This window comes from Notolepis coatsorum (assembly GCF_963971535.1).
Source record: "Notolepis coatsorum genome assembly, chromosome: 19".
In the NCBI taxonomy this organism is placed as follows: Eukaryota; Metazoa; Chordata; class Actinopteri; order Aulopiformes; family Paralepididae; genus Notolepis; species Notolepis coatsorum.
In genome coordinates, this window is record NC_140183.1 from 35,442,791 (window position 1) to 35,463,884 (window position 21,094).

Consider the following 21,094-nt stretch of genomic DNA (forward strand, 5'->3'; position numbering starts at 1 on the left):
GGGTTAGGGATAACCACCCCTGCCCGCGACACCGAGTGAACGGCGCACGACCAGAGGGTAAACTTCGAATCCGTGTTTCACTTTCAATAACTAATGCGTGCTTGCCGAATCCCAAACAATATTCATGCTGCAAAGTCATCCTCTAAAAATAGACATTTAGACTAGAGGCAGGCTATATGCTATAAAGAGTAGACTACTACTAAAAAAAAAAATGCATTCAAACTTTTTTTTTTAATTTTTTGTGTGCATGCGGTAATAACCGCGGCGGTAGGAAATATTTTGCAAATTTGTGCGGTAAGGAAATAATCAATACCGCGGCAGCTCTAGGACCAGGCCCCCTAACATAGCGCAAGGTACAACACAGTATGGACCAAACACGTCACTGTTATGGGCAACTCGTAGTGGCATACATATGACACATACATCCACGACATCAATCCCTGCGAAGTCCGGACCGACCCGGCATTTCCCCCCCGGAAAGGCACAAAGTCCTTCGGGGTACCAGAACAGCAGATCTGCGCCCCGGCGGACAACGGGTTAACTGACCTGGTCCGGCGTGACCAGAACCAGTCCCGCATCCTAGTCACGCCACCATCCCCAGTCCTAAGAGGGGGGTAGGTACGCGTGTCGATCTAAATCATCACAGAGGGCGCCACCAAGATGGACAGTACGTGAATGCGCTGCTCCTGGTGGCCCACCTCATGGGCGTGAGACCCCTCCGCCAATGTAATGATCTACTCCGTCATCTCCCCCCGGAGATGCACGTGAGTCATCGAGTCTAACCTAGTGCACTGGACCCAGGGAATTGAACCGCAGATTCGGAATCACTGTCCCAGGAAAACAAAGCTACAACTTCACTGAGGAGGAGCCTATGTTATCGTGGGGCATCAGACTAGAACCCCCTCCACGCCGCAAAGGGGCAGCAAAAAGGATTCTAGCCTGGAGCCGACCTTTGCAAGCTGTGCAGTTGTCCCCCCACAACCGACACACCTGGTGCTCGCGTCGCAAAAAACATCACCCGCACAGAGAGGCCGTCAGCCCTCACACAGCCGACCACCTCCCGAAGCATAGTATCCAGCTGCAGAGCCGGAGACAATGCCGGCGGGGATTGCTCAGCGACGCGCGCCCCTAATGCGAAGCGCCGGTGGAGGTCAGAACGATCATCATCTTCTAGACTCTCCGGTGGCAAAGACATTATCGCTTTATTTCCTCGAAAATAGTGAGAGAGAAAACAAAGATACAATGTCAACGCAGCTCCTCTTCTCCAATAACTATTTCGGCACTAAACTTAAAGTGGTGTTGTACAGACACATTTTGGTGGTGAAAATAGGGAAGGAACTGATGGTGTGGCCACGACCCCGCTTATGTAGAGGAGCGGATGTGGGTGTGGCCAGGCAGACGGGTGTGTGCATGTGGAGAAAATTATTCAGTATTAGACTTAAAGGGACAGTTCCACTAAGAGCAGAGCGTAAGCTATACGATATATAACTGGTGGGTATTCACTCTTTATTGCAAATTATTTTGCCTCCAATTCAGCACCATCTTGTTCACCATCTGGGGAAAGCCCTGTAGACTATAACAATAGAAAACACTTTCTATTTGGATGCAAATGTGAATATCAACAAAAGTGAGCTGACAAATTAGGTTTTATATTCTAGTATTGCAGGTCACAACAGAATTGGACACAATAGAATGTGTTTTCTGTTTGATGTTTTATGGGTGAAATATCACTTTATATTTCAGTTTCCCGACTTCATATTAGGGATGCACGATAATTATCGGGCCGATAACAGCAATTATGACGTCATCCCGATAAACCCGATAACGTTATTGATAGCTCCGATAATATATAATAAATGTTTTGGTTAAAAGAAATCCGGTGTGGGTGCATTTGGATGAAGGGCGCTTGTTTTTATTATAGCCTCCTCCCGTTTTGCCAGTACTGTGGTACCACTGATAGCGTGTGGTTTAGGAACAGGGAGTTTTTCTCAAATCCAGCGCTCCCTTTCTTGGCTGTGACGTAGTCACGTTACATTCGGAGGCAGACAGTAGATCTGCCAATTACGTCCCACCGCTTGCACCCACCTCTTCTTCTTACCACCAATCAGAAGCTCTTGTTCGTTTATTTACCTCCGGATTGTCAGCCATTACTCTACTCGGAGCTCAGGCTAATAACATTAGCTCCCCGCCAGCCACATTGACAAGTACCAGCGCTTATACATTACTGGCAAATGTCTTGTTGCACTTGTGGCAACGAGCGTTGTCAGCATCGACTTTAGTAAAAATAGACCCAGACTTTTGAACATTTCGTTCTGTCCGCCATGATGAGAGCAGAGCTGTCTGTACTCGGCAGCACCTGTGTGTGTGTGTGTGTGTGTGTGTGTGTGTGTGTGTGTGTGTGTGTGTGTGTGTGTGTGTGTGTGTGTGTGTGTGTGTGTGTGTGAGCACAGCCCGCTCCTCGCGCAGGCAGAGACACCGAGGCAAGAGAGATATAGAAAACGGCCAACAAGATTAATTTGCGACGTTTAAATTCCTCAAAAAAAAACTCCATAATTTCTCGATTTCATAATTTCATAATTTTTTCGATAGCAGTTTAAGTTTAAGTTTATTTGGATCCCCATTAGCCACAGCAGTACCGATGACGTCGGAGCTTATAAATACTAAAAAAAATTGATTAAAAAATATATATATATTAGAGGTGGGCATAGATTAATTTGTTTAATCTAGATTAATCTATCTGCAATCCTGGATTTAATCTAGATTAATCTAGATTAAAATGGCTCAAAAAAAATAAAAACCTGCCGAAGGCATTCAAAATATGTGTGTTCTACCCAAATAATGAACAGAAGTAAGTCCTTACTTTTTCTTTCCTCCTTATGTTTCTCAGGCCAGGTGGCCCATTACACCATGAGCCCATCTCCCGTTTCCAAAATGCATTACAGACTGTTTGAAAAAGCTGTTTTGCTATGATAATTGGTAATGAAATATCAAAATAATGTTCAATAAGATGTACTTGTGTTTAATAAGTTGTTTTATTCAGAAGTTAACACAAATAAATAATATTACCAGTACAGTACAGTATCTAGCACTCTCAGGAGCAAAACAGAAAGAATCATTTCAAACTTGAACTATGTGACATGGCTTGAATCAACTGCTCCAGTGGAGTTGCTCAGTGGCCAATGGTGTCAACTGTGGTTGTACTGGGCAGCTCCCAGGTGTGAATGGAACTGTGTGAATGTGAAGCAGGGCGTTCCTGAAAAAGAGCATCTGTGCTCAGCGAACCTACCCTGGGTAAATAAAGGTAAAAAAAAAAAAAAACGTATAAAAAAAAAGAAAAAATTAGATTAATGCGTTAATTATATTATCGCGCGATACTAGTATAGCGTTAACGCAGCACGTTAACGCCGTTAACAGCCCAGCTCTAATATATATACATTTAAAAAAATATATATAATACAATAAATATCGGTTATCGATATCGGTTATCGGCTTGAGGAGCATAAAGTTATCGGTATCGGTGTCAAAAAATCTATATTGTGCATCCCTACTTCATATCCAATCATCTGTACCAATGTCAGACCCTATGCAACAACTTTAAATGGTGTGCATCCATCACTAAAATAAACTGTAAAAAAGGAATGTTTTTTCACGGGACATTTCACTGTATTATTTAACAGATTACTTTTGTTTTTCTACTTTAAGTGTGAATGCCATAAATATACAGTACATTACCTTTTATCAAAATATTAACCATTAAATAAAGGTTGTAATCTGTAAATGTATTTGATTTTACTGTAATTTAACAGTATTTGGCAACCATTGATGCCAGACATTTACAGTTTTCTTGCAGCTTTTTTTCTTACAGTGTAGAGAACTCCCTCAGTATCAGTTCAAATGGTCTCTCATGCATATTCAGGATATAGACATGACCACCATGACTATGTCAGACAGTGGCACTCATCAAAAGAGAATTAATGATGACAGGGAGAGGAGCATTAGATCTAATTAGGTAAGCCAGTTGAAAATTTTAAATATCCACACTGAGCGCTTCCAGGAAGTAGGACATGGTTAGAGCCCCCCCCCCCCCGCCCCCTTTCTCTCTCTGAGGCTGCGATTACACTAGGGCCATTTCATTTAGTTTCATTTCGCTTTTCATTTCGCTGCGTATTGGCAGGCAAGTAAGAGTTAAGTTAGACGTCGTTTTGTCTCGTCTACTATATACATGTAGTACAATGCCAAAGCAGTAGGTGGCGATGTAGTTCATACATGAAGGCCATTTTCAACCAATCAGAAAGGTTGAACGAGACACTCCACATCCTGCTCAAAATCTCAAAAGCCACCATCTTTACACCTCGTATAGACCACTACACTTCCGCGTTACATTGAAATCGGGGAGGAGATTGCGGGGGGGGGCAAATTAATGAATGTGGATGAGAGCCTTGACATTAAGTGATTGCAGATACGGCTGTGGGGGTGCTAGAGACATGATCGAATAGACTTGTATGCGTCTGAATCTCCTGAACACGGCGCAAGACATTCCTAATCGATCAGAACTAAATCGGCGGCGAAAAAGACCGTTTTTAAGCATCGATTCCCCATGCACATGCGCAGATTGGCCACGGAGTGTGACGCAACGCACATCCACCCTGGAATGTTCCATTAGAGGGGGTGTTGTGTTGTGTTGTGAGAATGTGAGCGGCAGGTTACGATATTTAAAAAAATGGCTAGCTATATGAGTACCTTGCCAGCTGCTTTTAGGCATGGCTGCTTGTTGTTCTGTTGTTAGTAGTTGATGCTCCGATTGCCGCTCACATTCTCACAACACAACACCCCCTCTAATGGAACATTCCAGGGTGGATGTGCGTTGCGTCACACTCCGTGGCCAATCTGCGCATGTGCATGGGGAATCGATGCTTAAAAACTGTCTTTTTCGCCGCCGATTTAGTTCTGATCGATTAGGAATTAGAGATGTTCCGATACCATTTTTTCCTTTCCGATCCGATTCCGATACCTAAGCTTTGGGTATCGGCCGATACCGATACTTATCCGATACCAGTGCATACATTAAAAAAATTAAAAAAAATATTATATAAATTATAAAAAAAAAATTTTTTTAATACAGCTACTGTATTATATATACTGTTTTTTTAGTAATAACTATAAAGTAATGGTATTTATTCAACAACAGGTGATTGTATAGATTAGTATTAGTAATTGAAAAATATCTCAATGAGTTCACCCACAGAAAGGTTGTTGGCACATTAGTTCCACACAGACATTATTCGTTGCTGCACTTGCTTCCACAAGAAGGCTCCGTTTAGTAGCAGAGGCTCTGTTGTTGTGATTTTTGCACAATAAATATTCAACATTCTCTTTTGAGACTCCGCCTCAGACTCTTATCATTTGGCACTAAAAGCTAAACATTGTCGCCGATATGGCTGTCCGCAACATGTCATTAATTGTGTACGCGACGTGCAATTGTGCAATGACGACGTTACCGTGAGCTAGGCTAGCTAGCATGAGCTACCGGTATATGGAAAGACTGTAACGTTACTGGTGTGGTGACATTGTGATTTAACTTGGAATACTCCTTTGCCAACTTGCTGTACTTTGCTTGCAGGTCTGCAGACATTATTGCTGGATTATGAATAGCCCCAACTTTAGCCAAGGTAACGTTATGGCTAAACCTTTAACGTTAGTTAATGCTAGCTTTCGGTTAGCTGTTCAGCTAATGCTAATAACATCAGAGCTCCCCGTCAACAGCGCTCTGCCGGGACGATGGCATTTTAAGAAAGTATCTGCTCTGCTGTTAAAATGACAAATGGCAATTGACACTTTAATTCACGGTCGATTAAGCACACGTTTGTTTTATAATGCTCACTCAGCGAGTAGGGTATATCTACAGAGCCCAACGTCCGCAGTGTTGTTGATAAATTATAATAATAATAATAATTCATTTAATTTATATAGCGCTTCTCAATAACCCGAAGTCGCTGACAGTAGTCGGGAGCAGGAGTACAAACAAAGAAACGAAAGCAAAGAAACAAAAACAAAAACAACAAAGAAACAAAAACAAAGGGAACATGAGACCATAGGGGGGAACAGGGGAGACAGCCTGATAGCACAAAAAAGACTGGAGACAGACATCAATCAGGTTGGAGGGGAGGGGGGGGTTTAGGGGTGGGGGGGGTTGAAGGCAAGGGAGAACAGGTGGGTTTTGAGGCGAGCTTTGAAGGTGGAGAGTGTAGGGGAGTCTCTGATGGACTGGGGGAGGGAGTTCCAGAGTCGGGGTGCAGTACGAGAGAAGGCCCGATCTCCGAAGTTTTTAAGCTTGGATGTCGGGACAGTGAGGGAGGCAGTGGAGGAGGACCGGAGGGAACGGGTGGGGCGGTAGGGGAGAAGGAGATCAGTCAGGTAGGGGGGGGCCAGGCTGTGGAGGGCTTTGAAAGTGAGGAGGAGTGTTTTAAAGTTAATGCAGTGTTTGATCGGGAGCCAGTGGAGGGAGTGGAGGACAGGAGTGATGTGTTCGCGGGACCGGGTGTTAGTGAGGAGGCGGGCGGCTGAATTTTGGACCATTTGTAGTTTATGGAGGGAGCGGGAGGTGATACCAGTGAGGAGGGAGTTGCAGTAGTCCAGGCGGGAGGAGATGAAGGCGTGAATGAGGGATTCAGCAGCGGGGGGGGGGAGGCAGTGACGGATTTTTGCGATGTTGCGGAGGTGAAAGTAGGATATTTTTACGATGGAGCGGACGTGGGGGTCAAATGAGAGGGTGGGGTCAAGGAGGACACCAAGGTTGCAGACTAGGGGGGAGGGGGTGATGGTGGAGTCGTTGATGGTGAGTGTGATGGGTCCGGATCTGGTGAGGGTGGTTTTGGTGCCAATGATGAGTCTTGTCACAAATTACGTCATATGGTATCGGAGCGCAACATTAGAGAGTACTCGCCGATACCGATACCAGCATTTTAGGCAGTATCGGCGGCATTTCCGATACTGGTATCGGAACAACTCTATTAGGAATGTCTCGCGCCGTGTTCAGGAGATTCAGGCGCATACAAGTCTATTCGATCATGTCTCTAGCACCCCTACAGCCGTATCTGCAATCACTTAATGTCAAGGCTCTCATCCACATTCATTAATTTGCCCCCCCCCCCCCCGCAATCTCCTCCCCGATTTCAGAATCCCGGAAGTGTTGCGGTGGTCTATGAGCCATTTAGCCACATAGCATTTATTTTTCAGCAAGAAATAAAGTGCAATAAACAAAAACAGATACATTCACTGTGTGTTCTGCCTCATTTGTTGATGATCTGTTGATGAAACAAAACTAACATCAACACAATTGACCACCAAGAGCGGAGTTTAGTCTCACAAAAATATCGCCGATTTTGTTAGCTTACGTGCTAACGTGATTGGGATATGCCAGTATAACAGTATAGCATTGTGGCTAGCAACGAAGTTTGTTAGCTTACGTGCTAACGTGATTGGGATATGCCAGTATAACAGTATAGCATTGTGGCTAGCAGCGAAGTAACGTTAATGCTAGCAGAATGAATGGATGTAAACGTTATTTAACAGATTGCAGAATGGGTACAATCAGTGATGCGTTGCTCATGGGACGAGGTTGCACTCCGTGCAACCAAAGTTTTGTGAGCAGAAGCGTGTGCACGCACACGCACGGATGTGCATGCGTGTGCACACAGGAATGCGCTGCACTCGACTGCTGCGCAGTACCCATCTGGCTACTTTGCATATCAATAGCGCCGGTCGTCAGGTGTTACATTCCATTCGTAGAGGCAATTAGGCACTGTTTTTAATCTGTCATTATGCCAGGGAACATTTATGCGCACGCGCCTGGGAGCGCGCGTGCATGTGGCGTCATTAGCGTGCGTGCAACCAGTGTTGATATGAGCATCGCAACACTGGGTACAATACAATACGGCTCAATACAAACAATTGTTAAGGGAATGCAGATGTAGCTTGTTATATTAATCAGCGTTCCCAGAGCGATAGTTCAACTTGACTAACAGGGTCTGAAAGTAACGTTAGCTAGGTAACTAACGTTAGCTCACGAGCGACGCTAGCCAGCCAGCACCTGCGAAAACGAATGCCAAACTGATGATATCAGACGTTGATATCAGGAGCTATCAGTAGCTAGATAACATTACACAACGCCTCATGTATTAAACAAAAGTGAATAGATGACTGGGCCATTTTGTTTAATGCTTGTTATGTTGAAAGAGGAGCTCTGAGGTGCTCATGCAGTCGACTCTTGCGTGGTAAGGTTTTATTTTTATTTTTTTTATTATCTTTTCCCCCCTCCTTTTTCCGATTTTTCTCCCATCCCACTGTTAGTCGTTATGCCAATTCCCAATCCCCTTCCTGGTTGTTGCGCACCCCCCCCCCCTACTGTTGGTCCGAGAGGCCGGAGACTGTCACATGCTTTCCTCCGACGCATGTGCAGCCAGCCGGCAGCCAGCCTGGCAGCGCAGATTCTCACTGGGAGAGTGTAACGTGTGGAAGGTCGCACTACCTCTCACCAGATCCTACCCTCGCTGTGCAGGCGCCCCGACCGAACTGTAGGGGTCACTGTCCACAACGCCCAGGACCCACCCACGGCTTCCCTCCCCCTAACTCAGCCAAACGAGTTAGTATAGCGATCAGCCCAAGCCAAGGCAATGCTGACTCTCCGGGAGTCAAGACCGCAGCCTCTTGCATTGGTGACGAGCACAATCTCCGCTACGCCACCTGACCGCCGGTAAGGGTTTGTTGACATGACATGGGTCTGGGAGGGGGAGAATTTGGCGTCGGTCTCTACTGCGCATGGGCATTGGGCAGAACGGCTCCGTATCCGGCTCGTGCAAATTACATGGCACCATTTTCGGCGAGTTTCCAAAACGAAAACACCTTTTCAGCATTCCCGCTAGGGAAACGCGTTTTCCTGCCAAAACTGCGTTTCTTTTTAACTTGGACATGCAAACGTAATCATTCAGCAACAAAACTTTGCTGTTTTAGCCCAGTGTAACCATGGCCTGATTCTGGCCCTATTTATCTGAAACCCCTCCTCAGGCTCTTCCACCTCTCTACCTCACACTCAACTAGAGCTGCCGCAGTATTGATATTTTCCTTACCGCACGAATTTGCGAAATATTTCCTACCGCCGCGGTTATTACAGTGCGCACAAAAAAAAAAGTTTGAATGCATTTTTTTTTTTTTTAGTAGTCTACTCTTATAGCCTGCCTCTAGTCTAATGGCGCTTTTCCACTGCATAGTACCTACTCGACTCGACCCGCTTTAGGCACCTGGTACTTCGTTCCTTTTCCACTGCAGCCAGGTACTACTCCGTTTGTCTCCGTGTGGGGATGGGGATGCAGGCGGGGCCGCTCGCTTGTGTACACTGAAAGCTCCGTGGGCATAGATGTCCGAGGGCTTGCAGCAAGCCAGAGTTTAACACAGTTTCAATCAATCAATCAATCAATCAATAACAACATTAACCAGACTCTCGTTGCGTCTATTCTGCCAAAGCTAACATTACCTCTCATTGTGTATTCTACCAAGCAAACCCGGGTTTAACGTTACCTCTCGTGTATATCGGCTGACGGTAGTATTAACAACAACAAACTTAACACATCAGCGATCTTGTTGTGACACTAAACTCTCCGCTCGGTGGTAAATTGGGTTGATGTCGGTTTTGTTTCATCAATAAATAAGGCAGAATACACAGTGAATCCATTCTTTTTTGTTTATTGCTTGGTTCTGTCGCAAACAAATCCTGAACGAAATGCATCCTTAGCGAGGCAGTAAAGATGGCGGCGCCGGCGTTCTGTTTTTGTTCAGACTGAGGCTACAAAGTGTGACGCGTCTCTCTTCTGACCAGTCAGTGGTCTGCAATGTTTCACATGACTTTTCTGGTACCACTTCTACCCAATAGGGTCGCTTGGAACCGAGTAGGGTATATCTGCAGAGCCGCAAGCCGCAAGCCAACTTTATTATTATGATAAAAAACAGCGGTGACGCGGTATTCAGCCTAACTCTGCGGTGAGCGTGATGCAACAGCGATACCGCGGTAATGCGGTTATCGTGGCAGCTCTACACTCAACCCTCTTTCAGTTTAGTTTCTATCCCTCTCTCTCTCTCTCCACCTGCTTTCGTGAATCTCGTCTCACAATCAAGCTTTTGTCTCTCACTCCCTCTCTCCTCCAGCTTTGTGAATCTCGTCTCACAATCAAGCTTCTCTTTCACTCCCTCTCTCTCCACCAGCCTTGTTAATGTCGTCTCACAATCAAGCTTCTCTCTCTCGCTCTCACACGGGTTTCCGTGTCTGAAACCCCCCGAAGTAGGGTCTTTTCAGTAAGTAGGTTCAGTAGTCTTAACTTTAAAAAAATATATATATATATATTCCCAACAACAAACACAACATTGACATCAACAATAATAATAATAATGACAAGACAATAAAAATAATAAATACAGAAGTAGTCTTAACTTTATGATGGTTGAGCAGGAGGGAATTGGTATATTAACTACAGAATTGGGGTATGGAAGAAAAGGTATAAAGGCAAATATATATATATATTTCATGATGTGTGTATTGTCAGGGGCGGACCTAGCCCATTTGGCGCCCTAGGCGAGCTTCACCACTGCGCCCCCCCCCCCCCCCCCCAATTTTTTTCTTCATAGTTCTCTAACGTTAGTCTTTCTTTCCTCAACGTTCAATTCTATAACCACTTGACCGATACCCATCAATGCACAGCGCTCTAGCATGTTCTGACTGTGAACACCTAAAGCTGAGGCTCAGACCGACCGACCGTTTTAGATGTTTGGCTCATTTTCCCTTATGTTAGAATTTTTTTAATGTAAAAATAATGGTTGCAGATATAGAGGGGGCGCCAAAACTGCACAAAAAAAATTAAAAAATTAAAAAAAAAAAAAAAATAAAAATAAAAAAAAAAAAATAAAAAAAAAAAATATTTTTTTTGGCGCCCCCCTCTGGGTGGCGCTCTAGGCGACCGCCTATATCGCCTGTAGGAAGGTCCGCCCCTGTGTATTGCATTCATGATGCTTATTTTCTGACCCAAACACAACTAAACTTAACAAGCTTAACAGGTATGGAATGTTTCCCATTTAACAGTTCAGTCAGTATTTGTGAACATGCACCATTCTCCCCTAAAGCTATAAACCAAAAGACCTCTTAAATGTGTGACATACTGACTACATAATCAGTAGCCCAGTGATATCTGACTACATACTGTACTGTAAGCCAGTGGTTCAGTGGTACTGAATACATTCTGTAACCCAGGGGTTTAGTGGTTCCGATTACACTGTAAGCCAGTGGTTCTGACTACACTGTACTGTAAGCCAGTGGTTCTGACTACACTGTATACCCAGTGGTTCTGACCATACTGTACTGTAAGCCAGTGGTTCAGTGGTTCTGACTACATTCTGTAACCCAGTGGTTCTGACTACATGTATATACCCAGTGGTTCTGACCATACTGTACTGTAAGCCAGTGGTTCTGACTACATTCTGTAACCCAGTGGTTCAGTGGTTCTGACTACATACTGTAACCCAGTGGTTCAGACTATACTGTACTGTAAGCCAGTGGTTCAGTGGTTCTGACTACATACTGTACTGTAAGCCAGTGGTTCTGACAGTGACTACATACTGTACTGTAACCCAGTGGTTCAGACTACATACTGTACTGTAAACCAGTGGTTCAGATACATACTGTACTGTAAGCCAGTGGTTCTGACTGCATACTGTACTGTAAGCCAGTGGTTCAGACGATACTGTACTGTAAGCCAGTGGTTCAGACTATACTGTACTGTAAGCCAGTGGTTCAGTGGTTCTGACTACATACTGTACTGTAAGCCAGCGGTTCTTATTACTGTAAGCCAGTGGTTCAGACTACATACTGTACTCTGTAACCCAGTGGTTCTTATTACATAATGTACTGTAAGCCAGTGGTTCAGACTACATACTGTACTGTACACGTCTGGTTTATGTGCATTTAATGGCACGTAAAATAGCCTTACCTGAATTTGCCTATATGGTGGGTGTATCCTTGTCATTTTATTTAGGTGAGTACATTTGGTCCATTCCTTGTAGTGCATAAAACCAATTATTCAGTGACTCCGTCGAAAACGTATCGAAACGTATCATCTTGTCGCAAAGTTTCGAGAGCGACAAAAGAATGCAAAAGAAGAATGAGGAGAGCGCGCGCCTCCGTAGCCATGATCCGAGTCGTCCGACAGTAGAGAGTAGAGTGTGTCAACTCAGGTGCACCGTGCACTGCTAGCGCTGCTGTTTAAAAATACTGTGGAGCACTGGAGCGAGACGAACAAAATACTGTGGAGCGAAACGAGACTGGTTGTACGCGGCAACACGAAAGAGCGAATCATCTGTAGATGCATAGGATGGGGCGCTGCTAGGCAACAAACTCCGGTTTTTGACCCAACGTCACCCAACTTCAAGCCTTGTGGAAATTAACAGCTGTTCCACTTTTGTATAATTGTATTATTCACATATTAAACACCGATCAGACAGAGCGCTTTAGCTGGTCGCAAAACGGCATGAGGCGCCGCCACGTGTCCTTTGGGCAAATAGCAATTTGCAAATTTGGTGAATACGTGTCTAAATTTAATTAGCATACACTACAGTTGATGTTGTTGTTGGTATTAGTATAGTATTATTAGGACATTATTAACAGTTTATAATAATATTCATTAAACATACTACTACTAATTATTATTATTATAGCCTAATATGTTTATTTCTGCAGCACTTTTCGATAAGATAGTCTGCTTTACAAGGTGCTGCACTAAGCAGATCTTCAAATCAGTCATAGCCTGAACTAATACATCTATAGAGGACACCTTTTGTAGTCTCATTCATTGGCATCTGAAAGCATGCATAGAAAGAACTATGAAAGACATATCCAATTATAATGCCTTGTGCCTTGAGATGCCAGAAAGAAAATCCTAGGGTTGACCAGATAAGCTAAAAATACCCCAATATATGTGTGCGCAGGTAGGTTTTGAAAACAGGTTTATGAATTTTCAGTGTCTAACTGGCACATTATTTCCCTTCTATATTGGCCCCAGAGGACAACCAGTGAATATTTTTACACTTTTACAAGAACATGCAGACTATAGGCCAGGGGTAGGCAACCCTAGGCACGTGTGCCTGCATAGGCACGCACGGGCATTTTCATAGGCACAGGGGGCAGCAAAAAATTTATAAAATCTTTTTAATTTTTTTTTTGCTTTGAAATATTATAGTGAAATATTTTGCACTGTTGTCGCATTTATCTTGTTGAAATCCTCCAACAGGTTATTTTTACTACCACATATTTAATTGAGACCCTTTATTTGTTTATTATTTCAATTTAGCTGGAAATACATTGCTACATCATTCAGTAACATTTGCAGAGCCTTATAACAAAAACATTATTACGGTCACCATTGTGACCAGTGGGATTAATCAACACATTTTATTATTTATTTTTCTATTTCATTGAACATTGCACATGTTAACACTTTCACTGCCACTCACGATTTTTCTCGGAATTATAAATATCTCACGAGATTTCTCTGATTTTTTTTTTTTTTTAGCTATCTGAAATCATATTGCATCACGCGAGCCTACCCTAGTCTACCCGAGAGCCGCCGGTGATCAGATGTGGAAAAAAGCGCCCCCTATCGTCTCCCAGATGACATAAGGGATTTTGGAATGGACTCAATGAAAATGGATGGGGAAGAAAATCCTGTACTCCACATTTTCCAGTCCACTGATGCAGCCGGGGTTATCAGAGTTCATTCTGGAGCATCTGAGCCCCGCGGAATCATGTGTCCTACTGTACACACGTTGGATCCATAGACTTATCGATTTTTTTGAATGGTGATCAGGAATTGGAATATACCAGTTGGATACCATCTGATGTCAGGTAAGGAATCTATGTTATCAGTGTTAGGATAATCAGACTCATTTTGATGAAGATATAAGCTGTTTTGTGAAATGTCCTCTATCGGTTTCACTGAAAAAATCCAAGAGGAAATGAACACGGCGATTATCCGTGCGCGGCTCGAATGGGCGTGCGAGTACGTATAATATTGGTCATCTAGCGTTTATTTGAAAACAATTCATAAATAGGCCGACAAATATCAACGTTCTGGAATATTTCAGTAAAAGACGATTATCATAGAATGGCCCAGAATGGACTGTTTTTTTACCTCAAAACGGGTGCTTTTCAAAATGCTCTCAAACGGAAATGAAGCGATAAAAAACCAATCTGCCTTGACAGCACTGACTGGAAAAGGATTCTTTGATAAGCGACGGGCAGATTAGACACATAGTCATAATTTAAAACAGATTAGGCGATATTAACGATAACATTAAAGTGGATGGTGGCATTCAAGCGGTAACTCTGGCGCCACCTCGTGGCACTGAAAGTGTTAAAAGCAATTTTTTTTACTCAAAATGTGAGTATTACCAAGTCAACTTGTGGTCTTAAAACAATGACAATAAACATAGTTTTATTAGGTTGAAATAATGTGGTTGTGTACTTATTTTTCTGTTAACTTATTATGGATTGAAAACCGAAAACCTTAATGCACAGTAACTGAACTCAATATTTTTAAGTTCTGGTAACTTATTATTATTTATTTTTTTACAGTGTAGTCTTGCGATCAATCAAAACTTATTTACACGATATACCTCACATTCACCCTCCATTCACATCCTGGTGTTCTCCTGGTGTTCTCCATTAGGCCTGTAGGTGGAGCTATGACAGCACATGTACAGTACACACACCGTGTGTGATGTGTCCAAAAATGAATGGGCAAATGTGAGTGAAATGGTCGCACTGTATGCAGCTGTTTGTTTGCATTGCATTCCCCCCCCCCCCCCCCCCCCCCAACTCAGATTTAGGGTTGATACAACCATCATAATAATATTGTTAATAATAACAATAACAATAATGATGTAATAATGTAAAAATTATCATTAAAAATACCTGATTATGAGAAAAAAAAATTACGATGCATGGAATATTGTTGAGGCACACTAGTTACAACTATATTTCAAACAGGCACTCCATGTCAAAAAGGTTGCTGACCCCTGCTATAGGCTATACTCTCTCTATACAATTACAATCAACTATAATTGATATAGTATGGGGTTGATACTGCATAGGCCTCTGGCCCAAAGTGGATTTTTCTCAGAACACTGAATATTGGAAACAAATTCCACAAGTCTACCACCTGTGATAGCATCGTTTTATTAGAACATGGTCGCGTTTTAGCCAGTATATAAAACAATCTAAATAAGGTATTTGTTTGATATCTAATATATATATATTTGATCATCAAAAACAAATGTAAAATTGAATAGCAGTAGGTGAAAACGTTGTGCATGCAGGGGCATTGAAAGAACCACTTGGCCTACAAGTATTCGCATTGGCCCTGGTTTCAAGGGACACCCAAGTTACCTAATTTACAGCATTGCACACTCCTTCACATTTTGTCAGAGAAGTGAGGTTGGATCCAAACTGTGTGCTTAACTTAAAAGACCATGTCACGGTGCTACACCATGTAGACTAGAGGTAGACCCACTCACCTGCAGTAATTATATGTATAATACATCTTGTCGGTATGCAGAATTAGTGTTATTAATTATTGTAGCTGGTCTTCACATTATTATGTTGAGACAATGAACACACAACCGTGTGGTTTCATTACTTTATTCGACTGACGGTTACGTTACAACACCAGCCCTACCTCGAGCGCTAACCACGCCCGTCTATTAAAGGCACAGTAGCCTACAGTGTAACTGCTAGTATGTCACAACCTATACGTAGCATAACAGGACATAACATTTCCCCCCCCTTCCCTTTTGCAACAGCAATAGAACATTCCAGTCCATGAACAGAAACTGAACACTTCAGTCCACCAACCCGTGGCATTTACCCAGTAACATAGTCCCCATGCCAAGCGGGTGGAACCCTCACCCTCTGAGGGCGAGCAGGCTGGGGAGCAGGGTCTGGTGGTTGTGGTGGGTTACCTCCCACCCTGGTTGCTTCCAAGCGGGGCTGCCAACTGCGGGTTGCAGCTTGGCTCGGGGATGATGCGGGCAGTGTCGGGGCACCGACCTTATGCAGGCGGTTTGAGTGCCAGCGAGAACCATCATCTAGTCTGTAGGTGGCCGGACCCAGTTGACGGGTCACTCGGAGGGGTGCTGACCAGTATGAGCTCAGCTTGTTCTTGCGGTTGGCGTGTTTAATCCTGACCCAATCCCCTGCTGACATAGCGGGGGTCTGTACTCTGTGAGAGGCATCATACCTCCGTTTCATCTGAGCCTGTGAGCTTTGGACCTGACCTCTGGCCTTCTCAAGCCCAGGGCTCTCGCATGCAGGGGCCGGTTCAGCTCTCAAGCAGTCTAGTGGTTGTTTCATTTCTCGCCCAATCATGAGCAGAGCCGGAGAGACCCCTGTGGTGGAGTGCTTGGATGCCCGGATGGTCAGGAGAGTTTGGGTGAGTGCAGCGCTGAAGGTTTTCCCCTCCTCCAGGCAGGCTCGGATTCCATTCTTCAGCGATTTGTTTAGGCGTTCAACGCCGCCGTTACTTTCAGGATGGTAGACCGATGTCCTGATGTGCCTGATGGACCTCAGTGACAGGAACTCCGAGAACTCTGCCGAAATGAATTGAGGCCCATTGTCTGTGGTGACGACACTGGGCAGGCCCCAGCGCCCAAACAGCTTGACGAGGTTGTCGGTGATGCTCTGTGTGGTGATGGAGCTGAGTTCGATGGCTTCTGGCCACTTTGAGTGTAGGTCGTGCACGACCATCAGGTAGCGGGCATGTGCCGGAGGCCCCATGAAGCTCTCCGCATAGGTCAACCTGAATGTGCTCCCACGGCGCGGACGGCCACGGGGTCGGGGTGAGGGGTGCTGTAGCCGGCTGGCCCGTTTTCCCACTCAGCAGGCAGCAGGTACAGTTGCGCACCAGCTCCTCTAAGTCGCAGTCTATGTGAGGCCACCACACTGTGTCTCTGCAGCGTTGTTTCAACTTAACCACCCCCAGGTGGCCGTCGTGCGCCATGTGCAATACCCTGGCCCTCAGCGCCTCTGGTATAATAGCGCGGTGACCGCGGGCGAGGCACACCTCCCCCCAGCAGGAGAGCTCGTCGCGGACTAGGCGGTAGGGGAGCAGTCTGTCCTCCACCGTGGCTGGCCAGCCGTCCTGGATATAGGCACGGAGATTTGTAAATGTCTCATCTTCAGCCGCAGCCTGCTGCAGCTCAGCCAGCGTGACTACTGCGCTGAGCGGTCCATGCAGCATGTGGACCCAGTCCACGTCGTCCTCCTGTTCAGGACTCGCCTCACCCGCCTCTTTTGTCGTAGAGACGGCTCTCGAAAGAAGGTCAGCTACCGTGTTAGAGCGCTCCGGCATAAACTCGAGTCCGAAGTTGTACTGATTCAGCCTATGAGCCCACCTCAGTAGCCTCATAGGCTTGTGCCCCGCCCCTCGGGTCGCCATGCAGCGCTGTCAGAGACTGATGATCTGTGCGAATGGTGAACGCCCTGCCATACAGGTAGACATGCCAGCGTTCGCAGGCCCACAGACAGGCGAGGGCCTCCCTTTCCCCCACCGAGTATTTCTGCTCGGCTGGTGTGAGGGCCCGAGAGGCAAAAGCCACTGGACGCTCTACCCCTCCATGAACCTGGGATAGCACGGCGCCGAGCGCCACCCCAGAGGCGTCACAGGTGACCAAGGTGGGCGCGGTCAGGCTGAAATGCGCCAGTGTTGGCGGGGACGTGAGCTGCCGTTTGATGACGCGCACAGCCTCCCGGCAGGCCAGGGTCCAGTCCCATACCGCATCCTTGCGTAACAGCTGGCGCAGAGGGGCCGTCGAGTCAGAATAGTGTGGCATGAACCGGAGGTAGTAGGCAGCCATGCCCAGAAAAGAAGACAGCTTGGACGGCGACTGCGGGTCCGGCAGGGACAGGATTGCTTCGGTGTGGGACATGATCGGGGTGATACCCTCCCTGGAGAGCCTGAACCCCAGGAACTCGACCTCAGTAGCTCCAAATGTACACTTCTCCGCGTTGAGTGTGACCCCGTGTTGCTTGAAGCGCTGGAAGACCTGCTCCAGGCGAGCGTCGTGGAGTGCAGCGGTGGGCGCATGCACCACCACATCATCCAAGTAGATGCTGACCCCCTGGATGCCAGCCAAAATGAGCGACATTATTTTCTGAAAACAGCTTGGGGCTGATGACAGGCCAAAAGCCATGCGCTTGTACCTGAAAACCCCCACATGTGTGACAAACGCTGTGAGGTCCATACTGCCCGGTGCCAGGGGAACCTGCAGGTAGCCGTGACGTAAATCAATTTTACTGAAAATCGTGGAGCCATGGAAATGGCTAGTCAGCTCCTCCGCTGTGGGGAGGGGATACTTGTCAGGGATGATGGCTTTGTTTACGTCTGTCAGATCGACGCATAGACGCAGTCCACGCCCCCCCCCGTTTCTTGGCTATCACCAGGTTGGACACCCAGGGAGAGGCGTTGATCGGTTCTATGACGTCCTCCTTCACCAGATGATGAATCTCCTCCTCCACCGCATCACGGAGGGCCAAGGGAATGCGCCGCAGCGGCTGAATGACGGGTCGGACAGACGTGTCCACCGAGGGCTGGTGCACAAATCCAGTCATACAGCCCAGGCCTTCGAACAGTGTCGGGTGATGGTCAGGCCAGGACACGGTGACCTGCAGGACGCGTAGACCCCCAGCGTCGGTCAATGTGAAGTCCAGAGCATGAAACAGGTCTAGCCCCATGGTGTTAGCCCCTCTCCGCGTGATGTAGAACTCGGTGTCAGGGATGTGTCTCTTTTTGTACTCCACAGGTAGGCAGGCTACCCCTAAAGTGGTGATCGGGGCGTGGCCATACCCCGACAGGGCGTTTGCTGCTGTAGTCAACGGCACGTGACTGAAGAGCCGGTCATAAGTGGACTTATTCAGGAGCGACACTTTAGCCCCTGTGTCCACAAGGAGTGGTATGGAGGCCCCACCCACACGACATGTGCAATGACTGAATGAGGCCTGTGGGCTTTGTACTGTATTGATGGGAACAGCCCCAGTCTGTGCGTGATCAGGAGGAGAGCGACACCAGCGCGCAAAATGGTTAACCCTGTTGCAGTTACGGCAGCGCTTGCCTAGAGCAGGGCAGGACAGGTCCCTGGTTGCATGCTTAGGGGAGCCACAGTTACCACAACGCCTTTGTCCATTCTCCCTCTCCCTCGGCGCCCTGTCTGCCACTCTCTGCACATCGAAGCTGTCACAGTCTGCGCCAGCTGCCTCCTGGGCCACGTTCTGAACTCCGGGTGGAGGTGACGTCACAGGCTCATGCACCGCGCGGGAAAACTTGCGCGCCTCAGAGATAGCTGTCTCCAACTGTTTTTCAATCACTACTGCATCAGCTAGTGTCATGGCGTCCGGCTCTAATAACAGTCTCTCCCTCAGTTGAGCACACAATGTTCTTTCAATCAGCTGGTCGACTATGAGTCCATCCTCCAAGTTCCTAAAATCATAATGCTTGGCTAGCTCCCGCAAGGCAGACACATATTGCGAAACAGTCTCACCAGACCTCTGTGCTCTCTGGCGGAACTCAAACCGGTACATCCGACGGCTTCTTCCCGAGCTAAAATGCGACTTCAGAGCCTCGGTAGCAGTAGAGTACTGATCGTCGGCTAATGTAAGCGTAGCATAAATCTGTTGCCCCTCCTGTCCGAGGCAGTGTCGCAGAAGTGCGCACTTCCTAGCTTCTTCCAGATCCTCCAGTCCCAACGCCAATAAATAGTCCTCCAATGACGTTAGCCATCTAACCCATGGAACCGCTGGGTCACCGGGAACAGGTAGAAACGGTGGTGGCGGTGGTAAAACGAAATCAGCCATCCTCGTTCGCCAATTATTATGTTGAGACAATGAACACACGACCGTGTGGTTTCATTACTTTATTCGACTGACGGTTACGTTACAACACCAGCCCTACCTCGAGCGCTAACCACGCCCGTCTATTAAAGGCACAGTAGCCTACAGTGTAACTGCTAGTATGTCACAACCTATACGTAGCATAACAGGACATAACACACATGTGTTGAAGTGAAGCTAGACAAGAACTGAGAGAGTCCAAGGCATTTTATATTGGGGGAGACCCAGAGTGTACCAAGTGCAGTGGAGTACAAAGGGGTGTTTAACCAATTAAAGGGAATAGGCTTGTACCTTAATCAATGTAATGTTGACCAAGTATGGAGTTTAGAATGCAGAGGCAACCCAAGCTTTGCTAGGTGTGGGCATATATTCACAAATAGTGCAATACAGACATCAATGAACCTGGCCCCAAGTCTTAGGCACACATGATGATGTGCCATAATTGACACAGGACAAATCAAGTGGAGGAGCTCCACAATATACACAAATTAAACTACACTATCTATATTTACACCTATTCATCTAATCTCTAACACAGTATAACATGTAAATAAATGTAAATAGTCACTTTTAGTCCATGGTCAATCCAAAGAACATAGTATATTTTCAAAATAGCTAATTCTAACTCCCTTCCAATGAACTATGGGAGCTTCCGGAACTATGTAGGCTGTTCATTTTGGCTGGGGATTCCTTTTGCCCTTGCACCAGGAACTGCAATCACGAATAGTCATTATACACATAAATATCTAGATATCTATGATTATACACACATTCTACGTTCCATGTATCTCTTATATGTAATGCACGACAGTCACCATACAATACAAATGTTAAATCTCCTGAAATGACTATTATGTTTATTTATCTGCATTTGTATTATTTAAGGCTTTTGAGTAGACATTTTGGCATATTATTGACAACCAGCATGTCTTGTTTGTGGCATCGCCCCTCCACTGCTTACTTATACCTTCTACTCTTTGCAGGACAGCTTCTCATGACCGCCAAACAATCAGTTGCATAAGCACAAACACAATGTACCTTAGCAGATACAATGTTGTATCGCATGCAATGGAGTGTGATCTCCATCAGGCACGTGCACACATAGAGGCCAAGGGGTGC

The 21,094-nt window shown here is 45.9% G+C and overlaps 1 protein-coding gene across 1 annotated transcript in view; it reads right to left on the reverse strand.

Moving 5' to 3' along the window:
- The window catches only part of kcnv1 (potassium voltage-gated channel modifier subfamily V member 1), a gene marked incomplete at both ends in the record, with an annotated part of 61,112 nt that extends 44,668 nt beyond the window's left edge, over positions 1–16,444 (reverse strand). The window contains one exon of the mRNA XM_084336609.1: positions 16,054–16,444. Within this exon, the coding sequence (XP_084192735.1) occupies positions 16,054–16,444 (391 nt within the window). The remainder of the gene's footprint in view (positions 1–16,053) is intronic.
- Between the last annotated feature and the right edge of the window lie 4,650 nt (positions 16,445–21,094).